The 23,183-nt window shown below is 39.8% G+C and overlaps 1 protein-coding gene across 6 annotated transcripts in view; it reads left to right on the plus strand.

Moving 5' to 3' along the window:
* Positions 1-23,183, plus strand: part of LOC118229507 (protein FAM184A-like) — a 142,389-nt gene that overhangs the window by 38,738 nt on the left and 80,468 nt on the right. For all 6 annotated transcript variants that reach the window (XM_035421500.1, XM_035421539.1, XM_035421518.1 and 3 more), the window contains exons 5-6: positions 9,536-9,721; positions 21,998-22,120. In XM_035421500.1, coding sequence (XP_035277391.1) covers positions 9,536-9,721; positions 21,998-22,120 — 309 coding nt within the window. The remainder of the gene's footprint in view (positions 1-9,535; positions 9,722-21,997; positions 22,121-23,183) is intronic.

The raw sequence follows: 23,183 nt of genomic DNA on the forward strand, positions 1-23,183 counted from the left end.
CATTAAGAACCAGCTTAAGCTTAACAAGAGCCTCCTGAAGGGCATTAAAAGCAAGCTGCAGTTTCTCAATGGCAAGCTGAGCAGAATCAGCAATACAATATACAATAGTATCGTCTGCGTATAGATGGACTTGACAATCATTTAGTGGGGAAACAATATTATTAATGTAAATGGTGAAAAGGATAGGGCCCAGAACTGATCCCTGCGGAACCCCCTTCGACACAGGCAGGAACCCAGACTGGGTGCTCCCAGACTTCACACACTGAAATCTCCCATACAAGTAATTATGAAACCAATCACAAGCTTTACCATCTAAACCAATGCTGCACAGCTTCTGTAAAAGCAAAGCGTGATCGACTGTGTCGAAAGCTTTAGACAGATCTACAAAAAGGGCAGCACAGTGTTTCTTACTGTCTAGAGCAGACATAATATTGTTTGTAACTAGCGTAACAGCTGAGATAGTGCTATGCTTGGCTCTAAATCCGGATTGATGTGGGCTTAGAACTGAATGACTAGAAAGAAATACTTTGAGTTGATTATTTGCCAGAGATTCCAGAATTTTAGCTAGGCATGGTAATTTGGAGATTGGTCTATAATTGTTTAGATTATTTCTATCACCTCCTTTGTGCAGTGGAAATACATGTGCCAATTTCCAGATACTAGGGAATATTCCTGTTGAAATAGAAAGATTGAATATGTGTGATAACTGCTCTGCAATGAATGGAGCAGCCATTTTTAGAAAAAAGGGATCTAATTTATCCTCTCCAGTAGCGCTCCTGGGATCAATGGTTTGCAAGGTCTCAAAAACAACACTAGCAGAGAAGGGCTGAAAGGAAAACTGAAAGGCCTGGTTCATAGTATATACACAATCATCACTAATAAGAGGGGGTGCTGTATATTCCTTTTCGAATAAATGCCCAGCCTCAGCAAAGTGCTTGTTGAAAGCTAGGCAAACCTCATTAAGATCAGAGATCAAACAGTCACCAGAATCAATGTGTGAAGGTAGGGAAGTAGTGGGTCTGTTTTTGATGGAGTTCACTGCCTTCCAGAATTTAGCCGGGTTAGCATAGGAGCAGGTAATTAGATCTAGGTAATATTTGGATTTGGCTACTCTTACCGAAGATGTGAATCTATTCCTGATTTGCCTGAAAGCTGCCCAATGTGAAGGGTCACCGGAGTGTCTGGCAAGAGACCAGGCTCTATTCCTTTCTTTGAGTAAAGCTGCTAGCTCAGGTGAAAACCAGGGGGTGACTCTATCTTTAATCCTAAGTTTTTTCAGTGGAGCATGTCTGTCAATGACAGAAAGAAGAGTCTTTGTGAAGAAATCCAGAGCCAAGTCGACATCAGTAATCTCAGATGTGTATTGTATGTTACTATGGGAAACGTCAGATAAAAAGGCTTGCTCATTAAAATGTCTTAGATTTCTCCTCATAACCTTGTGAGATTTTGTTTTCATTAGCCGAGTACTTCTAATGCAGCCAACAGGGCAATGATCACTGATTCCAAGCTCAAAGACACCACAGGCAGTGATATTATCAACCCTATTAGAAAAAATAAGGTCAATTAGGGTAGATTTTGAGCTGTCTTTCAGATTTGGCCTAGTGGGTTCTGTTATTAGTTGGAATAAGTTAAGGCCAGCACTAACCTCCTTGAAATGATTGGAAGTAACATTCAGCCAGTTCAAGTTAAAATCACCCATAACAATCAATTCAGCATTGGAATAATGGGACAGTAGATCCGCTATTGCATCAATGGAGCCTAACTCAGCAGATGGGGGTCTATAGACCCCAACCACAATTACTGAGTTAGGCCCCAGTTGAACCTTCAGTGCAAGGAATTCAAAATTTCTTGGAATTGTGACAGCTTTTAAGATTGTTACAGAGAAACCTGTTTTAACATATATACTCACCCCTCCTCCCCTACCAGTTCTATCCACTCTGTATAAGTTGTAACCCAATAGAGCTACATCTGAGTCACTGATGCTATTTTTAAGCCAAGTTTCACTTAAAACCAGTATATCCAGGTCAGTCTGCACGACTAGTATATTTACATGATCTAATTTCTGAAGTAAACTTCTAATATTTAAGTGAATAATTCCTAATCCTTTTCTGTTTCTAAAGGTAGTTGGATTAAATAGAATGGGAACAGAGCTGGTGATAGGAAGCTGAAGGGGAATTGTAATTAAATTGGAAACAGTAACAGCACGGATTGGATAATGAGTGGGATATCTAACAGAGATTCGGGTAGGAATGATGGGAGGAGAGATATACTGTTGAACATTAAGTTTAAGGATACGAGAGTAGGGAGAGCCAGTGGTACAGACCGGAGGAGAAGGAAAGGGAAAGGCCACTGAGGACGAAGGAAAAAATTGCACTCCTAACAGATAGGGGGTGCTAGTACTAGAAACAGAGGCCTGGGGTAAAACCTGAGAAGAAGAGGGGAGTTCGGGGGTGTGTGTAGGAGAGGTAAACAGTCAGTCACGTGGAGAGGACTGTACAGCGTGCTGCAAGTTAGCCGCTAGCATTCGGCTACCCTGCCTGTTTAAAACAATACAAAGAGGACTATTGTAAAAAGCGAGATGTTAAAATAAAATGAGTATGAATAAATTGTTTTCAAGTCCCAGCAGGGTCAGGTACTTCCGCTCAAACGGATCATGGGTTTTCACATAGAAAAAAATCTTCAGCACCACTGTAAGGAATTATTGCAGGAGGCTGTTTGATTATATATCCTCACTACTGAAAACCCATGATTCTACAAAAGTGTGTATACTAAGTTCAAACTTTATTTTTAAGCTTTTATCAGTTAACAATACATCATGGAAGGAGCTTACACTTGTAGGCTTATTTTACAAGTTTGAAAAAACTAATTGACAGACTCAGCATTAAAGTAACTTCAGCCATTTCCAAAGAGTTTCAAGGGATTACCAGCTTAGTTGGAAAGAGAACACTTCCACGATGTTGATCTCCATTTAATAAGGAGCATGTATCATATTCTGTTTTGTACTCCCTCAAGGCGCAGTATGTAGTGTAGGGAAGGAAAGTTGGACTGTCCCTTCATTTTCTTTCTTGATCACTTGGTTCTATAAACATCATTCTAAAGCTTAAGGATGTATCTTATTAAAATAAACATTTTATGGTTTGTTTACCTTGTTTCTTTTCTGTCACTGTAGGTGGAGTTTCCATCTGAAGGCCCCTTTATTGGGCAGTCAGAGTGCAATTGCAAAGCTAGCCAGGGTCACTGCAGTCATCAAGTTGGACTACTATACACTCTTGCACATTTTCTTAAGCTAGACTGCAAATCTGTCGCTCCTACAGTTAGTAAAACGTCACTGCCACAGACATGGCATGTTCTTCCACGTACATTAGGCCTCACCCCAAAACCAATTAATATAATAAAAGTTTCAAAATTAAAGCCATCCACAGCAAATACACTCCCAAATAAATATAAAAGATCCTGTGATGGTAACATACCCAACCTCTATTGCCCTGTTCCAGTCCCCCTACCAAGTGATCAGTTTGCTCATGACCTTCAAAAGAACCTTGCTGATATTGGAAGCAACTGTCAAATGTATCACCTACTGCTAGCATCAAACAGACATCCAGTGGACAAGGTTGCAACAGAGTTTGGAGACCTGCCCTGTGGATCAGTGTTGACCTACCAGGCCCTCGCCCTGCCCACCACCACTACCACTGACCATCACCCACCATTTCCTCTGCCACCACAGACATATAATTATGCCACTGCTCTAAATGAAAATGAGAGCAACTACTACTGTGGCATGACTATCACCCTCTCTGATGCAGAGTCACTGGCGATGGAAACAAGGGAACAGAGCACAAACAAGACCTGGCACCGTGTTCGCTCCCAGCGTCTGACTTCATCTGCTTTTAAAAGGATAATTTCAAGGATTGCAGACTTCGACAGCTTAGCAGCCAGTATGCAGAGACAGAAGAGGGCTGTGCAGACAAGGGCAATGAAAAGGGGGCTAGAGATGGAGCCCATTGCAGCGGCACAATATGAACAGGCAACGGGTAATCACACATTACCTTGTGGCTTCATCATTAATCCTCATGCCCCCCATTTAGGTGCCTCACCTGATCGTAAGGTGGTTGACAGCGCTGGGCTTCTTCAGGGGCTTCTGGAGATAAAGGGTCCAGATGTGGACAGTTTGGTTGAGTGCTGTTACCTTTCTGCAGGGCCAGATGGTGCTTTTGCCCTTAAACCCAACCATGAATACCATTACCAGGTAATGGGACAGATGGGCATCACAGGGATGATGTGGTGTGATTTTTTTTTGTCCATTGCACCAACGACTACCACTTGGAGCGGATCCACTTTGATGCCGAGAAATGGGAGTCTATGAAAACTAAGCTGGACATATTCTTCTTTGAGTATTTTTTGCCTGCCCTGTGAAGATGAGGAGACCGTAGATATAAACTCCTCAAAAAAACTTGTGAGAATTATTTAAAAAATGTCAATGCATTGTTTTATTGGTTCAGGATTATCCAGCATACAGGTTGTCTTACATTCATGTAATTATAAAAACATTTAATCACATTTAATTATCTTCAGTTCAATAAAAGTACATAAGAGCTGAACTGCCAATGTTGTGTTACAATGTTTCTCAAAGGAAGAATGATTATCCAGAACTTCCAAAATCCACTTTGATGCATTTTGGGGAGAAAAAAAATCACATTTTGTTATTTTAAATTGGAGAGTTTTTGCATTTAAAAAGAAATGGGCTCATAAAAATAATACTGAAATTCAGAAAAATTTAATATTTTGTGTTTATAGTCATTGTAATCATGAACTACGTATATTGTTGGGAAAATGCAGAATGAGTTTTGGATAACCCCCTTCAAATAGATGTTACCACAGGATTAAAAGAGAGGTCCCTGAAAGTTGGTAAGCAGAGCACAAACAGTCCATAGGTGGTTAACTGAACCACACAGTGAAAGGGGTATGACGCCGTCGAATATATGGTATTCTTTGATGCGCCTGATTGCCCTCTCTACATGGATCCTCAAGCGAGCAATCTCCTGTGTGTATGTAATTTCTTCTTTACTGAACTGCCCACTTGGCCCCAAGAATGTTGGGATTACAAGTTTTACATTTATGTCAGTGAGGAGGTCTCTGATAAGAAACCCTTTATCTGCAATGACTTCGTCACCTGGTTGCAGGAGGCTCAGAATGCCTGACTCTTTGGTAATTTCCTTATCCGAGATGGAGCCTGTGTACAGGTTGCTGACTAGGCTAATTGACCCAGAAGGAGTAATGCCAATCAGTGACTTTAGCGTTGTGGTACCTTTATAATGGGAGTATGTGACCGTGTTCAGAACCTTTGAGCTTGCAGTTTGGATGTGGATCTCAGTACAGTCTAGCACCACCTGTGCTTTGGGGAATGTATTTTTAAAGAATGGTGGCATCAGTTCATCTATAGCCTTTATACTTGGCCATATTGGTAGTGTGTCAAGCATAAAGAACAGGTAGTTGCCCCATGTTATACAAGTCCTGCTGACTGTGGCTTGTGATACCATAAACCGTACAGCTAAATCCATAGTGAAAAACCCCTGCCGCACACGACAAAGGAACAGGAAGAACTGGTCGAAGAGGCATAGGTGTTGTGCATGGAACCCAGCTTTCACAATGTGTTCTTCTGTGTGATTTAGCCTCTGCATTTGACTCCATCTAACCATAGACTCTGCTGTAGGTTTTAGAGCTAGGAAGACTGCTTTGAGGGTGTCATAATCTTTAAATCCTGTGTAAAACATGATCAACATGGGCTCACACTGGAAGCGTTGGAGATGAAACTGCTCACTTCTCAGGGTTTCATTTTCTTCCTGCAGACGAGCAATCTCCCTCTGTGCTGCATCAAGCTGTTCTTCCACAGACAGGGTCTCCTCCTGATAGTCATGATCACATAATGCCTCCAAAACCTGCTTAGAACTGTGTGTTAGAGAGGAGAGAAAAGAAAATGGGATTACAAAAAAAAGTTATTGTAAAAGTAAGACTGAAACTATCCAAATATATTTTATAAACAATAAATAAAAATAATGCAAAACTTAACAACACATAATAAAAAAAAATAAACTAAAAACTAAGCAAAAGTAAAAATGATCTCTAAAAACATTGAAATAGTATAATTATTTGTTCAAAATGTTTTCAGTTTTTTATTTTACCAGATGTACTTTTTCATGCTTTGTGAGGCAGGGAGCACATGGCAGTAGATAAGCTATTGCCACACTACTCTAAAAAATCCATGTGAAGAAGGAAATCAGAAGACTCAATAAATATCGCAGGAGTATTCTAGATACAAATATGCAGTATACCTTCATCCTATGATTATTATTTTGCACAGCCTGATCTTCCAGGCCTGTCATCACCCCAAAACAACACAACTACAGTTAGAACAATTAAAAGATTGTTCGACAAATAAATCAAATATAATTTTAATGAAGGATTAACCATTTTGTTATTTATGAACTAAAATACCACACACTTCCTGATTACAGTTTTAAAAATACTAACATTGGGCTAAAGTGCTATGATGCATATCATCATAAAATGAATACCCTGGTGGTTATCAGATATCACTTTAGGCTCTGAACCAACATGTGATGGGCTTAGACCATTATTTTTTTATATTTTACAGATAAGACACGCAATTAATCAAGGTAATAAGCGATAGATTTATTGATGAGTGCAATCACTAGTTGCAGCCCTGTACATAACTGGTAACTCATGTTTCTTCCTCATGCAGATTCGAAACGTCCACTTCTTCCTCTTCCTCATCAAAGTCACCAGTCACACTACAAAATCATGACAAAAACATTATTCTTGATGATCTTAGTTCAGTGATCTCAGGCAGTTCCTATCAGTATAGCTAAGGTTTAAAAACATAACTGCAAATACTCACAATGGTTCCCTTTCTGATCCTGATGTTGATGCTCTTACCCCTCTTACAAACAGGATCCCTATACAGACATGGCAATTGGGGACAAATACCAATGCATTTATTATCTTTTTCATGCTGATACGGAAATGATTTGGCTAATGTCAGATGACAGTTACCTCTGGAAGCGTTGAATTGTCCTTCTGGTCTTGGGCTGACACCATGTAAACAAAGACAGCACACTCCCGGTTTTCAGTTTGTTCAAACGATCTTAATATGCAGTCCTTGGAAAAGTGTTTGGAGCACACTCTTGTGTTGTCTGTGATCTGAGATGAGAGATGTGTAAAGGTGAGTGTTGATTAATCTTACAAACTTTTGGAGGTTATTATCAGGGTAAGCTAACGATAAGTTAGCTAACTTAGACGCTAGCTTAGCTAGCTCATTACATTACCTGAAAATAAGGTCCCACATCTCTCCTTATCTTGGCAATCCACTGGCGATGGGTGTTCGGGTTACTCAGAAATCGATGGAAAGACAAGCCTTGATCACATTCTCGTCTTTGATACGACGTACAGCGTGGTACACAACAATATGCCATAGTAGCATCACCGGAAATCGCTTTTCTGCTTCATGTATTTTTGCTTCATGTAAGCACCGCTCCTAGAACACTTCCCACCATAGCCTCGTTTTCGCACAGGAAAATTTCAAAATGGCGACCGGCGTGATATAAGCAAATACTTAGTTGAGTTATTAACCACTTAGTGTAATCCCCCTAGTGGCCGGCACACCGGCGTGCCTAGATTGCTCTACTCAGACATTCATTGCTCCTGCAACCAAAGTATAAGTTGAAAACAGAAACTCTGTGTTCTAGTTTCATTAGTAGACGATACACGGTAACTATGCCAAATATAAAGTTTCAAAGCGCCACCATTGTCGCTCTGGCCGTTCATCTTCAAGTCTCATCTGCAACTACACCCCCCACCCATGACATAATGGACAATATTGTCTATCTGGGCATTCATAGAACTATTCTTTCAAAACTCAAAAATCGTATTCTGACATAGCAACAAGATAAACCCAACAATAGCCCTAAAATATGCCAATACACCAGTGAAAACTGTGCTCATTGAATAACAAAATAAACAAGACAATAAAAATAAAAAAATTCTACCATGCCATTCTACAGTCAATATCTGGGACTAAATATTGAATAAATATACAAACTTACTGTTGGTTTTATGTGTAGAGATGTCCCTTTTGAGACTGAGTGGTCATATATTGTCTTGGACAATCCGTTTGGGAAATATACGCGCATGTGTGATGCCTGGGTACCTTCCAAAATAGCTGTGCTTAATACCACACCTGTTGTTTACAGCGTCGTCGCCCTTTTTAGTACAGTCTGGCTTGATTGACAATTCATTTATTCAGTAGGTGAGAGTAGAAGCTTTCTAACGATGTATAACATGTCTAATTGTGCTTTCGGAATAGCGTTTTATAGGTCAGCGTAACCGGAAATGTTCTTATAATCGCATTCAATTACGCATCCACATAGTAGTAGTAAAATAAAGACGCTGCTAACAAAACCTTGTCAACGATTTTTCGAAATTTCTTGGAAAATACTATTATCATTGAGGACTTCTGAGCATAGCTAAGCCATATGTTTGCTGATGATAGACCTAGCTGACAGTTTTCTGGTGTAAGACAGGAGTGGATAGAACTATATCATTTATTTCCTGTCTCTGTCTCCATTTACTGAAAACAGATAAGATAGAGATAGATATAATTTATGTATAATATCTGAGTATATGTTCAACTCAATCTGTGGATTATCACAACACAATACATTAATTGAAGACAATGCATAGTTTATATTTCTAATCCCAGATTATAACAAGATCTGTATATAGGACCATCATCATCATTATCATCATTGTCGTCATCATCATCATCACTGTCATCATCATCATGACAATGACAGTACATTTGTGTCACAATGGGGCCACCATAAAAAGTAATGTAGACTGCTCACTAACATTTTAAATGCAGTTAATTTGACTGATATTTTTACAAGTGTAGATACCATGACCGTAGTGTCTTGTCTGCACTGGCAGCGAGCTCCAGCTGTTTGGAAGGTGTAGCTGGCATCCCTTTTTGGCATTGTTCTATGGTTGAGCCGTGATTTTTCTTATTTATCCAAAATGCGCATGTATTCTTTACGACGTTATGACCACAAGCTGGTCAAACTCACATCCTCTTTTCTGAGAGGCAAACCAACACCCCATTTAAACTTTCTACCCAAGCATGCCAGATTCTGCCACACCTTTGATCACCTGGAACTGCTTTTAAGACATTCAGAGGCAACCCCTCCCCTCAAGGGACCATCAGCTGTGGAATGATGTAAGCAGCTGGTGTCAAAAGAAAAGAAAAAAGAAACCACAAGAAAAGTGTGTATGTGTAGGTGTGAGTGCAACTATGCACTCGTGACACATATAAAAAGAGTATACACTTAGATTTTCGAACCCTAAAATTGATATTTACCATTCCATATACTGGTTGAATTTCATTTGCATTCTGGACTGTATGAAATTGGGAAAGCTGTTTTATTTTGCTGAATTTGATTGACTGATTCATCTGTCCTTTCAGACACTTAGAGGGGAGAAGAAAGCCCATGAAAAGGAGGTAACAGACATGCGCCTCAAGTATGAGAAGGAAACAGTTCGTCTGAAGGAGGACCAAGCCCACATTTTAGCAAAGCTGTCTGAGAAGCATCAGGCCATGCTGGAGACCACACAGAATTCCGCTGAGAAGGACAAACGTCTTCTGCTGGCTGTGAGTGTGCTTTCTCTCTCTCTCTCACACACACACACACACACACACACACACACACAAACTAGCATGAACATACATATGCATACAAGCATACGGAAACATACACAAAAAACTTACACATACAGTTGCAAGAAAAAGTTTGTGAACCCTTCGGAATTACATGGATTGCTGTATTAATTGCTCATTAAATGTGGCCTGATCTTCATCTATGTCACAATAATAGACAAACACAATCTTCTCAAACTAATAATACAGTAAGTTGTCTACAAATGGAGGAAATTCAGTACTGTTGCTACTCTCCATAGGAGTGGGTATCTAACAAAGATTACTGCAAGAGCACAACGTGCAATGCTGAAGCAGGTCAAAAAGAACCCTAGGGTAACAGTAAAGGACCTGAATAAATCTCTTGAACTTGCTAAAGTCTCTGCTCATGTGTCCACAATAAGAAAAATAGTGAACAAGAATGGTATTCATGGGAGGACACCACAGAGGAAACCTGCTCTCCCAAACAAATTGCTGCACAGCTCAAGTTTGCAAAAGACCACCTGGATGTTCCATGAAGCTTCTGGGACAATGTTCTGTGAACGGATGAGACAAAAGTTAAAATTTTTAGCAGAAATTCACAACATGTTGGGAGGGAAAAAGCGCTGCTCACCAACACCAAAACCTCATCCCAACTGTGAAGCAGCGAGGGAGAATCATGGTTTGCAGCTGCTTTGCCTCAGGCCCTGAATAGCTTGCAATCATTGAGGGAATGAAGAATTCAAAATTATATCAATAAATTAGTAGTGGTCCATCACCTGAAGCTTTATAGAAGGTGGGTGATGCCACAAGACAGCATCCTAGACAGCATTGAGAGTTTGACACTTTTTAGGGTCTCCTACAGAAATAACCAATGACTACAGACTCTCAGCCCTTAAGAACATTAACTTCTGTACCTTCTGACTTCCTCCTGTAGCTAGTTTGCCAGCAGCTCAGCGGTAATGCATTTGCTGAGGGAACCTTCAGATGAGCGAGAGGCACGGGTTCAAATCCCACCTCTGACTCAGGCAAATATCTTATTACTTGTTATACTGGCTTACTTGCTAACTAGGGCCTGAACCATACCCTGTTGTAAGAACGCAAACACAGGCCCTTCGATCTATGGAAAGTTGGTTTCATGCGTCGTTGCATTCTAAAATGTGAATCCTGAAATTCCTCATTCAAAGCATGTGTGAGCTGCAGTTTAAAACATCACAGCAAGGGGCATTATAGCAGATAACAACAGGATGAAGCTGTCTTCTTCGATTTGTGCTTTTTTTTGCTTAGTCTTTCACAACTGTCCTGGATCGCTTGAGGACTCGGGCTTATTACCTCCACTTGGACATAAGAAGCACATTTAGTATATAAAACTAGGATGTGCGTTTGCAGTCATTTGTGTTCATGTAGGGTAGGTTTCCGTTCTAATAACTGCCTATAATTGTTTAAATTTATTTTGTACCTTAGTAATCTTTGTGGGATACTCATTTATATTTCTGAAATCCATTCTTGATCATTTCAACACTCTTCAAAACTTAAAGAGTCGTCTACCTTCTTTAAAAAAATAAGCAAACAACAATATTAAAGAACGTTTCTTTTTTTGCACGTCCTATTCTTTGAATACTTCTGGGTAAAATACACCAACACTTTAATTTCACTTCTGGCATTTTGACCAAGTTTAACATTAACTAGCTTGCTAACAAGTTGACTGAGCAAATGTATAGTGATTAGTACAGACAACACCGAAATTAACCACGGAAATGTGCTTTGCGATTCGGTTTGCAAAGTGAACTACAAGAGATTCTTCAGGTTGAGTACTGTTAGTAGAATGTGGGCGCATAAATGGAAAATAGGGTAAAAAAAATAAGGTAATTTCCTTACAGACATTTGGAAGAATGTTTTCACGAAGAGAGTAGTCAATGTGTGGAATAGCCGGCCAGGTCATGTAGTAGGTGCAGAAACTCTGGGGATTTTCAAGACCAGGCTTGTTACGGTGTTTAATAAAATGTAGTCTGTAGGTAATATGAGCACTAGGTACAGTTTAGTCAGGATAATGACAAGCATTGTTGAGCTGAATGGCCTGTTCTCGTCATTATGTTATATTAGGTAATGTTGCCGGTCGTATAAGAACCGGCACAAGATAATGATGGTCAAGTCACAATTCATAGCCATTAGTAAGTGGTTAATTAAGCAAAAAATATCTTTCAGTTGCTACAGTATCTATAACTATAACTGGCATTTTGAAAGTTTGGTTTTAAAAAATGGCCAAAAACAGCTTTCTATAGAAACACATCAGTTCATTGTTCTTTTGAGAGATGAAGGCTTTTCCATGCATGAAATTGCTGAAGAACTGAGGATTCCGTACAATGGTGTGCACAATTGTCTTGAAAGATGAGAGCAAACTGGATCTAGAAAATGAAGTGGAATGCCCAGATGCATGACTAGACAAGAGTACAAGTACATCAGAGTCTCTAGTTTGAGAAACAGACACCTCACAGGTCCTCAGCTGGAAGCCAAACATCAGTTTCATCTGCAACAGTGAAGAGATGACGGGATGCTGGCCTTATAGGCAAAGTTTCAAAGAATAAGCCACTTCTGAAACTGACAGGCAAGAAGAAAATGGTTAAAATGAGTAAAAGAACACAAAGATTGGACCGTAGATGATTGGAAAAGAGAATTATGGACAGCATCATGGAGTCGACAAGTTTGGTGGAGGAGGAATAATGACCTGGGGCTGTTTTTCATGGTTTTGGCTGGGCCCTTAGTTGCAGTGAAGGGAAATCTTAATGCTACGGTATGCAATGACATTCTAGAGAATTGTGGCAATGATTTGGGGAAGACCCTTTCCTGTTTCAGCATGACAATGCCCCCATTCATAAAGCAAGGTCCATAAAGAAATGGTTTTCTGAGTTTGGTGGGGAATAAATAGACTGGCCTGCATAGAGCCCTGACCTCTACCCAATCAAACACTTTTGAGATTAATTGGAATGCTGACTGCGAGCCAGGACTTATGCCCAACATCAGTGCCCAACCTCACTAATGCTCTTGTGGCTGAATAGAAACGAATCCTCACAGCCGTGTTCCAAGATCTACTGGAAAGCCCACAAACAGTGGATCTCAGAAGAAAACACAGAAAACGGAGCAGGCTGTGAGCTCGAGAACTGTAATTGGAGGATATTGCTCATAATTTTGTAATGAAGGCTTGTTGGATGGCCATCAAATCAGTGAGTACATAAAGTGGGTGGATTTCTGTTGCATTTCTGATGGTACCAGCCTGTTATACGGCGCCACCACACCGTTTGTCACAGCCATTGTTTTATATATATAGCAAAGCGCCAGTGCTAAACGGTCAACATTGATAAGACTGTAAAAATTAACATAAGGATAGCCGTAATCCACAAGCGTTTCTTAAAAAATGACTTCACATTTTTACACCCAGGTCCACTGCGATACTCATCACAAATTATGTGATTAACTTGGCCCCCCCAAAACCTCGCTATGCCTCCCAATCACACTAGTCTAGATCCCTAACTGGCTATGGTGTATGCGTGTCTGCATGCATGTATTTGTAAGCATACTTCTCATAGTCTACATTTATATGCATTAGTGTTATCACTTTCTCATGACAAACACATTGCAAAATCAAATGATATATAATACAATGGTCTCTCTTTTTCAGAATGAATGTTGCACGGTACATGGGTGCAGTCAGTGGCACAGCGCTGGTGCACTGCAGGTGGCCTGTGATCGTAGGTATTTTCAGGAACACTGGCCAGCAGCACAGAGCAGAAAGCGCAGTGGCACACCTACAGGCTGGGTTGGATTATACTGAATGTATTATCAGTGGTGCAGCTGCATTTTTAATACCCAATGAAATTACCTCTTTTCATTCCCTTTTAAGAGCCGTGTGCATTGTGCAAGGCGTGCTGCTAATTTCCGTTGTCTACCACTGCAATGGAAGATGAGGGTAATGATACACTAATCATTTCGATATTTCTTACAAGACATTCTTTTGCAGGAAGAGCAGAGCTGGGCTGTCACTTTTCTTTTTCTTTTCTTTTTTCCTTCAAAAATTGAGTTAGAAGGAATCTCATAAATAAGAGAAACTTTTTTTTCCGCCAGAATTAGAACATTGCCTAAGCATATATAATTTCATTTCTCATTAAACATGTAGATAAATAGCTTAAATGCTCTATAACTAAGAAATAATAACAACAGTATATTTAAGTTTTTTAAACAAAATAAAACCAAGGGGGTTACTTGGTGTTGCTCAAATGATAGAAATAAAAATTATATCATTATATCAATTATATCAATTAAGGCCATCATTAATTCACAACAATGGCATGGCTTAACCGAACTGAGCAGGATTGGATGAGTGGTGGTTTAGTCATGTTGTAAATACACTTATTTTGATTATTTATCTCCTGGTTCCAAAGCAGCATAGGTTTGACTTGTACTTACTATTTATAGACATTGCTATGCAACGAAACAGAAGGTCTGTCCCTATGCGACACGGCTGTCACATCTACATATAGAGTGTAAATAGAACATACATATACTGTAGAAAGATATAGAAGAGGTGAAACCTGGTTTCCACCTCACACATGATTAGTAACTGGACAACAAATGACATACAGCCTACAGATAATCAAGATTGGCTGAAAAAGGTTTCTTTACTCTTCTGTATTGACCTGACTACATGGACTGATCCAATCCTGCATAGGCACCGTTTTTGGCAACAACGAAAAAAAAGAGCTATTTCTAACATCCATGCACGGTGTGCTCTGTAGAACCAACAGCATTTTGTCCCATAAATATTGCAGATATTAATAATTTATGCAGTTATACTTTGTTACTTCTGCTTTAATGGTCCTGCACATACTTCACAGTTGTAACATCGGATTTAGGGTAGCAGACGAGTGCTCTTGTTAATGTAATTTTACAACTTTTGATTGCATTACTTATAATTGAGTAAAAAGTTCAAATTATTACAATTCTGCCAATTCTGCCCTTCATATTTTCCCAATAATAGTTTTTTTCTTTGTACAAATATTACTATTTTAGTTAGAAAAATACTGGACAAGGCTATACATGTTCAAGCTGATTTTAAAATGATTTTAAAACAAAATACAGGACCACAATGCAGTATAAGAACCATAAACAATTAAAAATAAAAATAAATACAGGAATTCAAATTATTAAAAAAAGAAAAAAGACAATAAATGCATTTGGACTGCATATGACCCACAAAAACCGTTGGTTGCCTATTGAATAGACTGTGAAACATGCAGGCATTGCCTGGTAAAGCCCAAAAATGACCAATCCAGCAGGCGATGGCCTGCGCCGTGCACTGTAGACGTAGTCTGGGCAGGCAGGTGACAAATGGTGCGAATGATAGACTGGAATGTCCCCCCCCCCCCCCCCCCCCCCCCCCCCCCCCCCAGCAGCAGCTCCCTATTTCGGTGAGTCACAGAATTACCAAACTGCTCAGACACGTCAAACTATATGGTTAAAAATTCCATTTTGCCTGTGCAACGACCTGAGCTGTTTTGGAGATATACTCCAGTGAACACATTTTTTTGTAAGGGAAAATAATTTTTTCCTCCTATAATAGGGCCTACCAACCAATCCAAATCATATCCAGGCCTAAGCTTGACATTTCTAGATACGGACAAGTCTTGTGAAAAAATTAGGGGTTTTAATATGGGTTATCTACTGGATAAACCTGTTTAATATGTAAAAAAAAAAAACTGAGGGTAGTGAAATGTCAAATGTCAAAATCACCCTTGGGTTCATTGAGTTAATAGTGGTTTATTAGTAGTTTATTAGCAGACCTTAAAATACAGTGTTACTGAGTAAACCACTCACTTAGCAGAAATACCACATAATCTGCAAAGAACATATGGGCCACCCTGATAAGTTTAAGATCAGCAAATCTGTTCAACTTTCCAATGGATGAAAAGGGCACACACAGTGAGAATATGCTACAGTGTTCTGTCTTGTGCTCCAAAATTAATAGAAGATAGTGGAGCGGACTATTAACTAAGTCTTAAATAAGAGTTAACTATCACTCCTCAACCAAATCCTTAAAACACTGGCACATTAAACTACATATCTAATGCATTGCAACTGGCCATGTAAGTACGGTCTGATCCTCATTTAAGTCATAATAATAAACAAAGACATTGTGCTTAAACTAATCACACACAGTCAATTACACTTTTCATGTCTTTATTGAACACATTGTCTAAACATTCACAGTTCAGTCTGGAAAAAAGTATGTGAACCCTTGTACTGTATCTAGTTACTGGTAGTACCTCTTTAGCAGCAATAACCTCCACCAAATGTTTTTATAGCTGCCAATCAGACTTGCACAATGGTTAGGAGGAATTTTATACCATTCTTCCTTAAAACTGCTTCATTTCATTGATATTTTTCTGATTTCTTGCATGAACAGCCCTCTTCAGGTCATGCCACAACATCTCAATTGGGTTAAGGTCTGGCCTCTGATTAATCATTCCAAAACATGAATTTTCTTCTGTTTAAACCATTTTGTTGTTGATTTACTCGTGTTTTGGGTCATTGTCTTGTAGCATCACCCACTTCTATTAGGCTTCAGGTGATGGTGCCGCTACCCTGACATTCTCCTGTAAAATTTCATAGAATAGAAGTTTTTTTTGGAGAGCAGCTCTGTGATGTCCTCCCATGAATACCATTATTGTTTAGTGTTTTTCTTATAGTGGACTCATGAACAGAAACTTTTGCAAGTTCAACAGATATCTGCAGGCCTTTTGCTGTTATCCAAGGGTTCTTTTTGATCTCCTTCAGAGCTGTACGTTACTTTATTGCCATGATCTTTGCAGGATGCCCACTCATAGGGAGAGTAGCAACAGTACAGAATTTCCTCCATTTGTAGACAATTTGTTTTATTGTGGATTGACAAACACCCTGACCTTTAGAATTATGGCGCTTTTCCACTACTTTGCCGTGCCGTGCCGTGCCGGAATCCGTGCTCCTGCTTTGTTTTGCTTTCTCCACTGCCAACTGACCCGTGCCGGGCCGCAAGTACCCATGCTGATTTTAGCTACTGCTCTGGGGTAGGTACCAAAGGTACGATCCGTGCTGAAATTCGATACTGCAGACCGTTGATTGGTCAATGGAAATCGTCACAAATACGTCATCCCATGTTTATGTTTGTTCACCGGCAGCAACCGCCATTTTAAAATACCACAACAGCAAGAGAGAGTAACGTGAACTAGCAAATTCTACAGTCAATATCTGGGAATAAATATTGAAAAAATATACAACCTTACCATTGGTTTTACATGTAGAGATGTCCCTTTTGAGTCTGAGTGGTCATATATTGTCTTGGACAATCCGTTCGTGAAATATATGCGCATTTGTGATGCCTGGGTACCTTCCAAAATAGCTGTGCGTAATACCACACGTGTTGTTTACGACATTGTCGCCCTTTTTAGTACAGTCTGGCTTGATTGACAATTAATTTATTCAGTAGGTGAGAGTATAAGCTTTCTAACGATGTATAACATATCTAATTTTGCTTTCGGAATAGCGTTTTATAGGTCAGCATAACCAAAAATTTTCTCATCATCGCATTCACTTACACATTCACTCTGCGATAGCAGTAAAAGACGCTGCACCTAACGAAACGTTGTCAACGATTTTTCGTAATTTCTTGGAAAATACTATTATTATTGAGGACTTCTGGGCATAGCTAAGCCATATGTTTGCTGATAGACCTATCTGACATAGTTTTCTGGAGCAAAACAGAAGTGAATAGAACTGTCATTGATTTACTGTCTCTGTCCCTATCTACTGAACACAGATAAAATGTCATCATTGGTATGTAAGTATTACTGCTCAAATATTTCGGTTATATACGTTATTTTTGAAATTGAGTGTCTTTAAATAGGTTAGTGGTATTATATAATGGGGATATTTCACACTGTAATGTAAGCGTTGGATGGTAGTGTAATAGTTTTTGTGAAGCATGCAACAGTGGTGACGTGAGAGTTGGAACATTGCCAAAACATGGTGGACGGTTGTTTGAAATTGTTTTCATGTTCTCCCATCCCCACACAAGAAAACATACGAGAGTACAGAGTATAGAAATACATACAAGAGTTCATTATTAAACATTTAGGTACTGTGCAGCATTGTGTGACTATATTTTTGCATTATGTTTAAAATATATCTATGCTTCATCTTAAATCTTCATAAGGGGCTCATATGCTTTACAATGGACAAAAAGCATTATATTCCTTTTTGGAGAGATTTTGGATTTGTTTCTGGACCCTTAGCTATTTTAGACCAGTGTTAATAATTTAGACATTTTGGGTAGATTTGGAGATGCTGGGTACACTGCTTAGTTTTTGCTTCATAGATCTTTAGTAGTTCTACATATCCACCCTTAGATTTTATGAACTTGTGGTCAAAAAGTTTTTGATCCAGGACATGTATACTTTAACCCGCAATCTCCCAGTATTTCACTGCGAACTAAAAAAGGAGCAAATTCATTTCAGATTTTTTGCCTTGACCATTGCATTTGTCGCACTTTATTTCTTACAAAATTATGAATATAAAGTAATCTAAGCTAGTATTGTAAATGGTACAAATGTATTGCTTCATTTAAGACATTTTTCTTAGTCTCTGTGGTGTTCACATCTGGAGTTATAAAGCTTTAAATAGGGTAACCCCTAAATGGGCAAGGATTGACAGGTACTCTAGTGGGGGAGTGGTTGGGGTGGAGTTAACTAGCTATTGTTCCCACCCATTATCTCCCTATGAGAAGTGTGAAAAGTTCAAGATCTTTCAAGGGGATTTTCTCTGCTACTTGATTTTAGGAGTACCAACATTCAAATAAGCATATCTTCTTCAACTATTTTCAGATTTCAATGTATGACACATCATTTGAATATAATATAATCTGCACTTTCATAATCTGTAAAAAACTGAAAAATGACCTTGCCCTACTTGAGGACCAAAACACCAGCACCTGTCACATATATATATATATCAGGGTTTTTCCAGGCTCAAAATGAGGTAGAGGTGGCATAGGGGCACCTTAAGCGGGGGTCTGGGGTTCCTCCCCCAGGAAATTTTGAGCGTCAAACACTTAATTTCCTGCATTCCGGTGAATTTTTATGCACCAATTTGTGCCTTTTCTGCATCAATGTATGGTGGAAATGTCTTTATGTAAAGGAATACACAAAATAGGGGGATTCATTTTATGTTCTAAATATTGAGGGGGACGCATCCCCTGCGTCCCCCCAAAATCTACACCTATGCGTGCACACACATGCATGTGTACCATGCCGTCAACTGGCGGCTCAAGCGAACACTTTTTACAAGCAACATATTTTAGGAGTTCTAATAATTATGATTGAAGAAAAGAACAATTATCACGTTAAAGCATATTTAATTAAAATAAATAAAGGTGCCCTGTTCAACATTAAACGCAACATAAATTTACACAGTTCACAACCAGACACAGAACATTTCAGCCTCCTATTTTTCATTTTATAAAACCTCTTCATGCACTCCTTGTAGTCCAAGGCCTCCTGGTCTAGTCCATCGATGGCCACCTTGCAACACACATCCAAGTGCCTCTCCTTTAGTCTGTTACGCAGGGGTGATCCTCTCCATCACCGGTCCCTTCCACTTCTTGTGGTCATGCACTAATTTCAGACCAGACAAATTTACCGCATCTCATCAGTAACATGAATTATTACTTTTTAACTGCCTGTAACAATCAGATGTCTGCACTGTTTCACCTGCCCTCTTGATTCTCCTCCTCACGAACTCGCCTTGTAAAGTGGTCGCTGATTTTACGACGAGCCATATCTGCAAAGCTGGAAACAGTACACTGATGGGATGTAACATTAATTTAGAAAACTTATAGCACTGGCTAACAACCTAACAGCTCACGGACATGAGGGTTTTGGCAGACATGCCAAACTTCTTGAGTCTCCTCAGGAAGTATAGGCGCTTTTGGGCAGTTTTCAGACGCAGCAGTGAAAACTGCCCAAAAGCGCCTATACTTCCTGAGGAGACTCAAGAAGTTTGGCATGTCTGCCAAAACCCTCATCAATTTCTACAGGTGCACCATTGAGAGCATCCTCACTGGCTGCATTACTGCCTGCTCCGCTGCTGACCGCAAAGCCCTCCAGAGGGTGGTGAAGACAGCGGAGCGCATCATTGGCTGCCACCTCCCCTCTGTGCAAGGCATCTACCACACACGATGCCTTAGGAAAGCACAGAAAATCATAAAAGACTTCAGCCACCCAGGCTATGGTCTGTTCTCACTGCTGCCGTCTGGTAGACGCTACCGGAGCATCCGGGCACAGACGACCAGACTCACAAACAGTTTTTTCCCTCAGGCCATCAGGCTTCTCAACCAGCAACATTAATCTCTTGGATCACATTGATCACATGACCTCCTGTGTATGCTATGTACGTTCAATGTACAAAAAATTTCAACAACATGGAAGGTCCTGAAGAACGCAATGGCCTCCATCATTCTTAAATGGGAGAAGTTTGGAACCACCAGGACTCTTCCTAGAGCTGGCTGCTTGGCCAAACTGAGCAATCGAGGGGAGAAGGGTCTGGGTCAGGGAGGTGACCAAGAACCGATGGCCACTCTGACAGAGCTCAAGAGTTCCTTTGTGCCCATGGGAGAACCTTCCAGAAGGACAGCTTTCTCTGCAGCACTCTGCCAATCAGGCCTTTATGGTAGGGTGGCCAGACGGAAGCCACTCAGTAAAAGGCACATGACAGCTCACTTGGAGTTTACCAAAAAGGCACCTAAAGGACTGTCAGACAATGAGAAACAAGATTCTCTGGTCTGATGAAACCAAGATTGAACTCTGTGGCCGCAATGGCAAGCGTCACATCTGGAGAAAACCAGGCACCGCTCATCACCTGGCCAATACCATCCCTAGGGTAAAGCGAGGTGGTGGCAGCATCATGCCGTGGGAATGTTTTTCAGTGGCTGGAACTGGGAGACTAGTCAGCATTGAGGGAAAGATGAACGGAGCAAAAGTACAGATAGATCCTTAATAAAAACCTACTTCAGACCGGTGCAAAGGTTTACCTTCCAACAGGACAACGACGCTAAGCACACAGCCAAGACAACGCAGGAGTGGCTTTGGGACAAGTCTGCGAATGTCCTTGAGTGGCCCAGCCAGAACCACTTGAACCCAATCAAACATCTCTGGAGAGACCTGAAAATAGCTTTGCAGCAACGCTCCCCATCCAATCTGACAGAGCTTGAGAGGATCTGCAGAGATGAATGGGAGAAATACCCCAAATACAGGTATGCCAAGCTTGTAGCATCATACCAAAGAAAAGGACTTGAGGCTGTAATCGCTGCCAAAGGTGCCTCAACAAAGTACTGAGTAAAGGGTCTGAATACTTATGTAAATATGATTACATTTTTTTATTTTTAATAAATTTGCAAAGATTTCTACAAACCTGTTTTCGCTTTGTCATTATGGGGTATTGTGTGTAGATTGATGAGAATAAAAATGAATTGAATCCATTTTATAATAAGGCTGTTATGTAACAAAATGTGGAAAACGTGAAGGGGTCTGAATACTTTCCGAAGGCAGTGTAGCTGTTAAAATGACATAAAATACAATAATAATACAATAATAAAGTACCAGATTAACTTTTCATTAGTTAGTAGTTAACAAATACATTAACTTATGTATTAGTCACATGATTATTATATATTTTCATAACAGAGTACCTGAATTGTAAAACCAGAGCTTGGTAAGCATTAACTAATGTTACTTAGTTATTAGTTAATCAAATTTGTGTAACCTATTGTAAAGTGGCACCAATTCACATATTTACCAATAATAAACTAATGTGAAACTATAGCATGTAATAATCCAGTTTGTGTATTATCTGTATATTATCAAAGAACTAATGGTTTATGAATTTGCTATTTTTACTGATAATTTATCTTATAGTTATCTTATAGTTAATCCAGTGTGTGTACCCTATAGTACCTGAATTATAAAACCATAGCTGGTTAAGCATAAACTAATGTTACTTTATCATTAGCTAATCCAGTTTGTGCATCCTATTGTGAAGTGGCAATTATTCACATCTTTACAAATGATTAACTAATGTGAAACTATAGCTTGTAATAATCCAGTTTGTGTATTATGTGTATATTATCAAAGAACTAATGGTTTATGAATTTGCTACCAATGTGTTCCTGAACAGGAGAAGGAGCAGCAGTTTGATAAAGAACGATTCTCATTGGAGGAGCAGAAGACTTGTCTCCGAGAACAACTGGAAACCCTGGGCCAGGAGCTTAGCAGTAAGCTCAACACAACAAATCAGGAGGTAAAACAAACCCCACTAATAATTGCAATAAATCCACGTAGACCTACGGTGACCAATCCTGTTCCTGGTCAGCCACAAAGTCTGATACCCTGCATCCAAATGTCTACCCTTGAGTCCTCAACAACTAAAGTGCATATATGTACTTACACACTTTCAATTTTGAATTTCTGGGTATTTTTTCCAGATGCACTGGGGCTTGAGTGCACATCTGTTTAGCAATGTGCTGTAATGGGACACATTATATAATGACTTCACCCATGTATTTTCATTTAAACATGGTCCCAGTTCCAGTAATAGCAATGGTGCTTGATTATGAGCATTTCTGAACATTCTTGCTATGAAATGAAGCTATGAAACAAGGCAAAGACAACAAATACAAATGAAGGGTGATTTTGTTGGATGATCAAGAGGTAGGCCTAATTACGATATTATTTCTGTCCATAATATTCTTAACGCCCTTGATGCTTCACACAAATTATTGGTTGAACTTCCATTAACAGAGCCAATTGACTTGCTAGCTCGCTATACAAAACAAAGATGTGTAATCATGGTTGGGAGCATAACGAAACTCATTTAAAGCACGGTGACATTCTTATCCCTCACCTCTCTGCAATCGACAGAGGATGATCTTAGAGAGTGACTGAGAATTATATATGGGAGCATTTTCGGCTACTTTGTCCAGATCAGTGCTAGCAATGGGGAGATGATTAATAACCTGAAGAATGCTGAGGCATATCAATATTTGCATAGCAGCAAAGTCGGAGGTGTTTAATGAGGCATTTCATTCAGAATGCTGCGGCTCGTCTGGTCTTCAACCTCCCCAGACACTCCCACGTCACTCCCCTGCTGACTACCCTCCACTGGCTGCCTGTTATAGCTCGCATCAAATTTAAAACATTGGTCCTAGCATACCAGGCAGTCAAGGGATCAGCCCCAGCATACCTCCACAAGATATTCAAACCCTACATCAGGACGCCTAGCACCTCCCCCTCTTCGCACCTGCACTTCCAGAACACGTCTCCTGTCTGTTCTGGCCCCACGATGGTGGAATGACCTCCCTGTG

Source organism: Anguilla anguilla, chromosome 1 (assembly GCF_013347855.1).
Source record: "Anguilla anguilla isolate fAngAng1 chromosome 1, fAngAng1.pri, whole genome shotgun sequence".
In the NCBI taxonomy this organism is placed as follows: domain Eukaryota; kingdom Metazoa; phylum Chordata; class Actinopteri; order Anguilliformes; family Anguillidae; genus Anguilla; species Anguilla anguilla.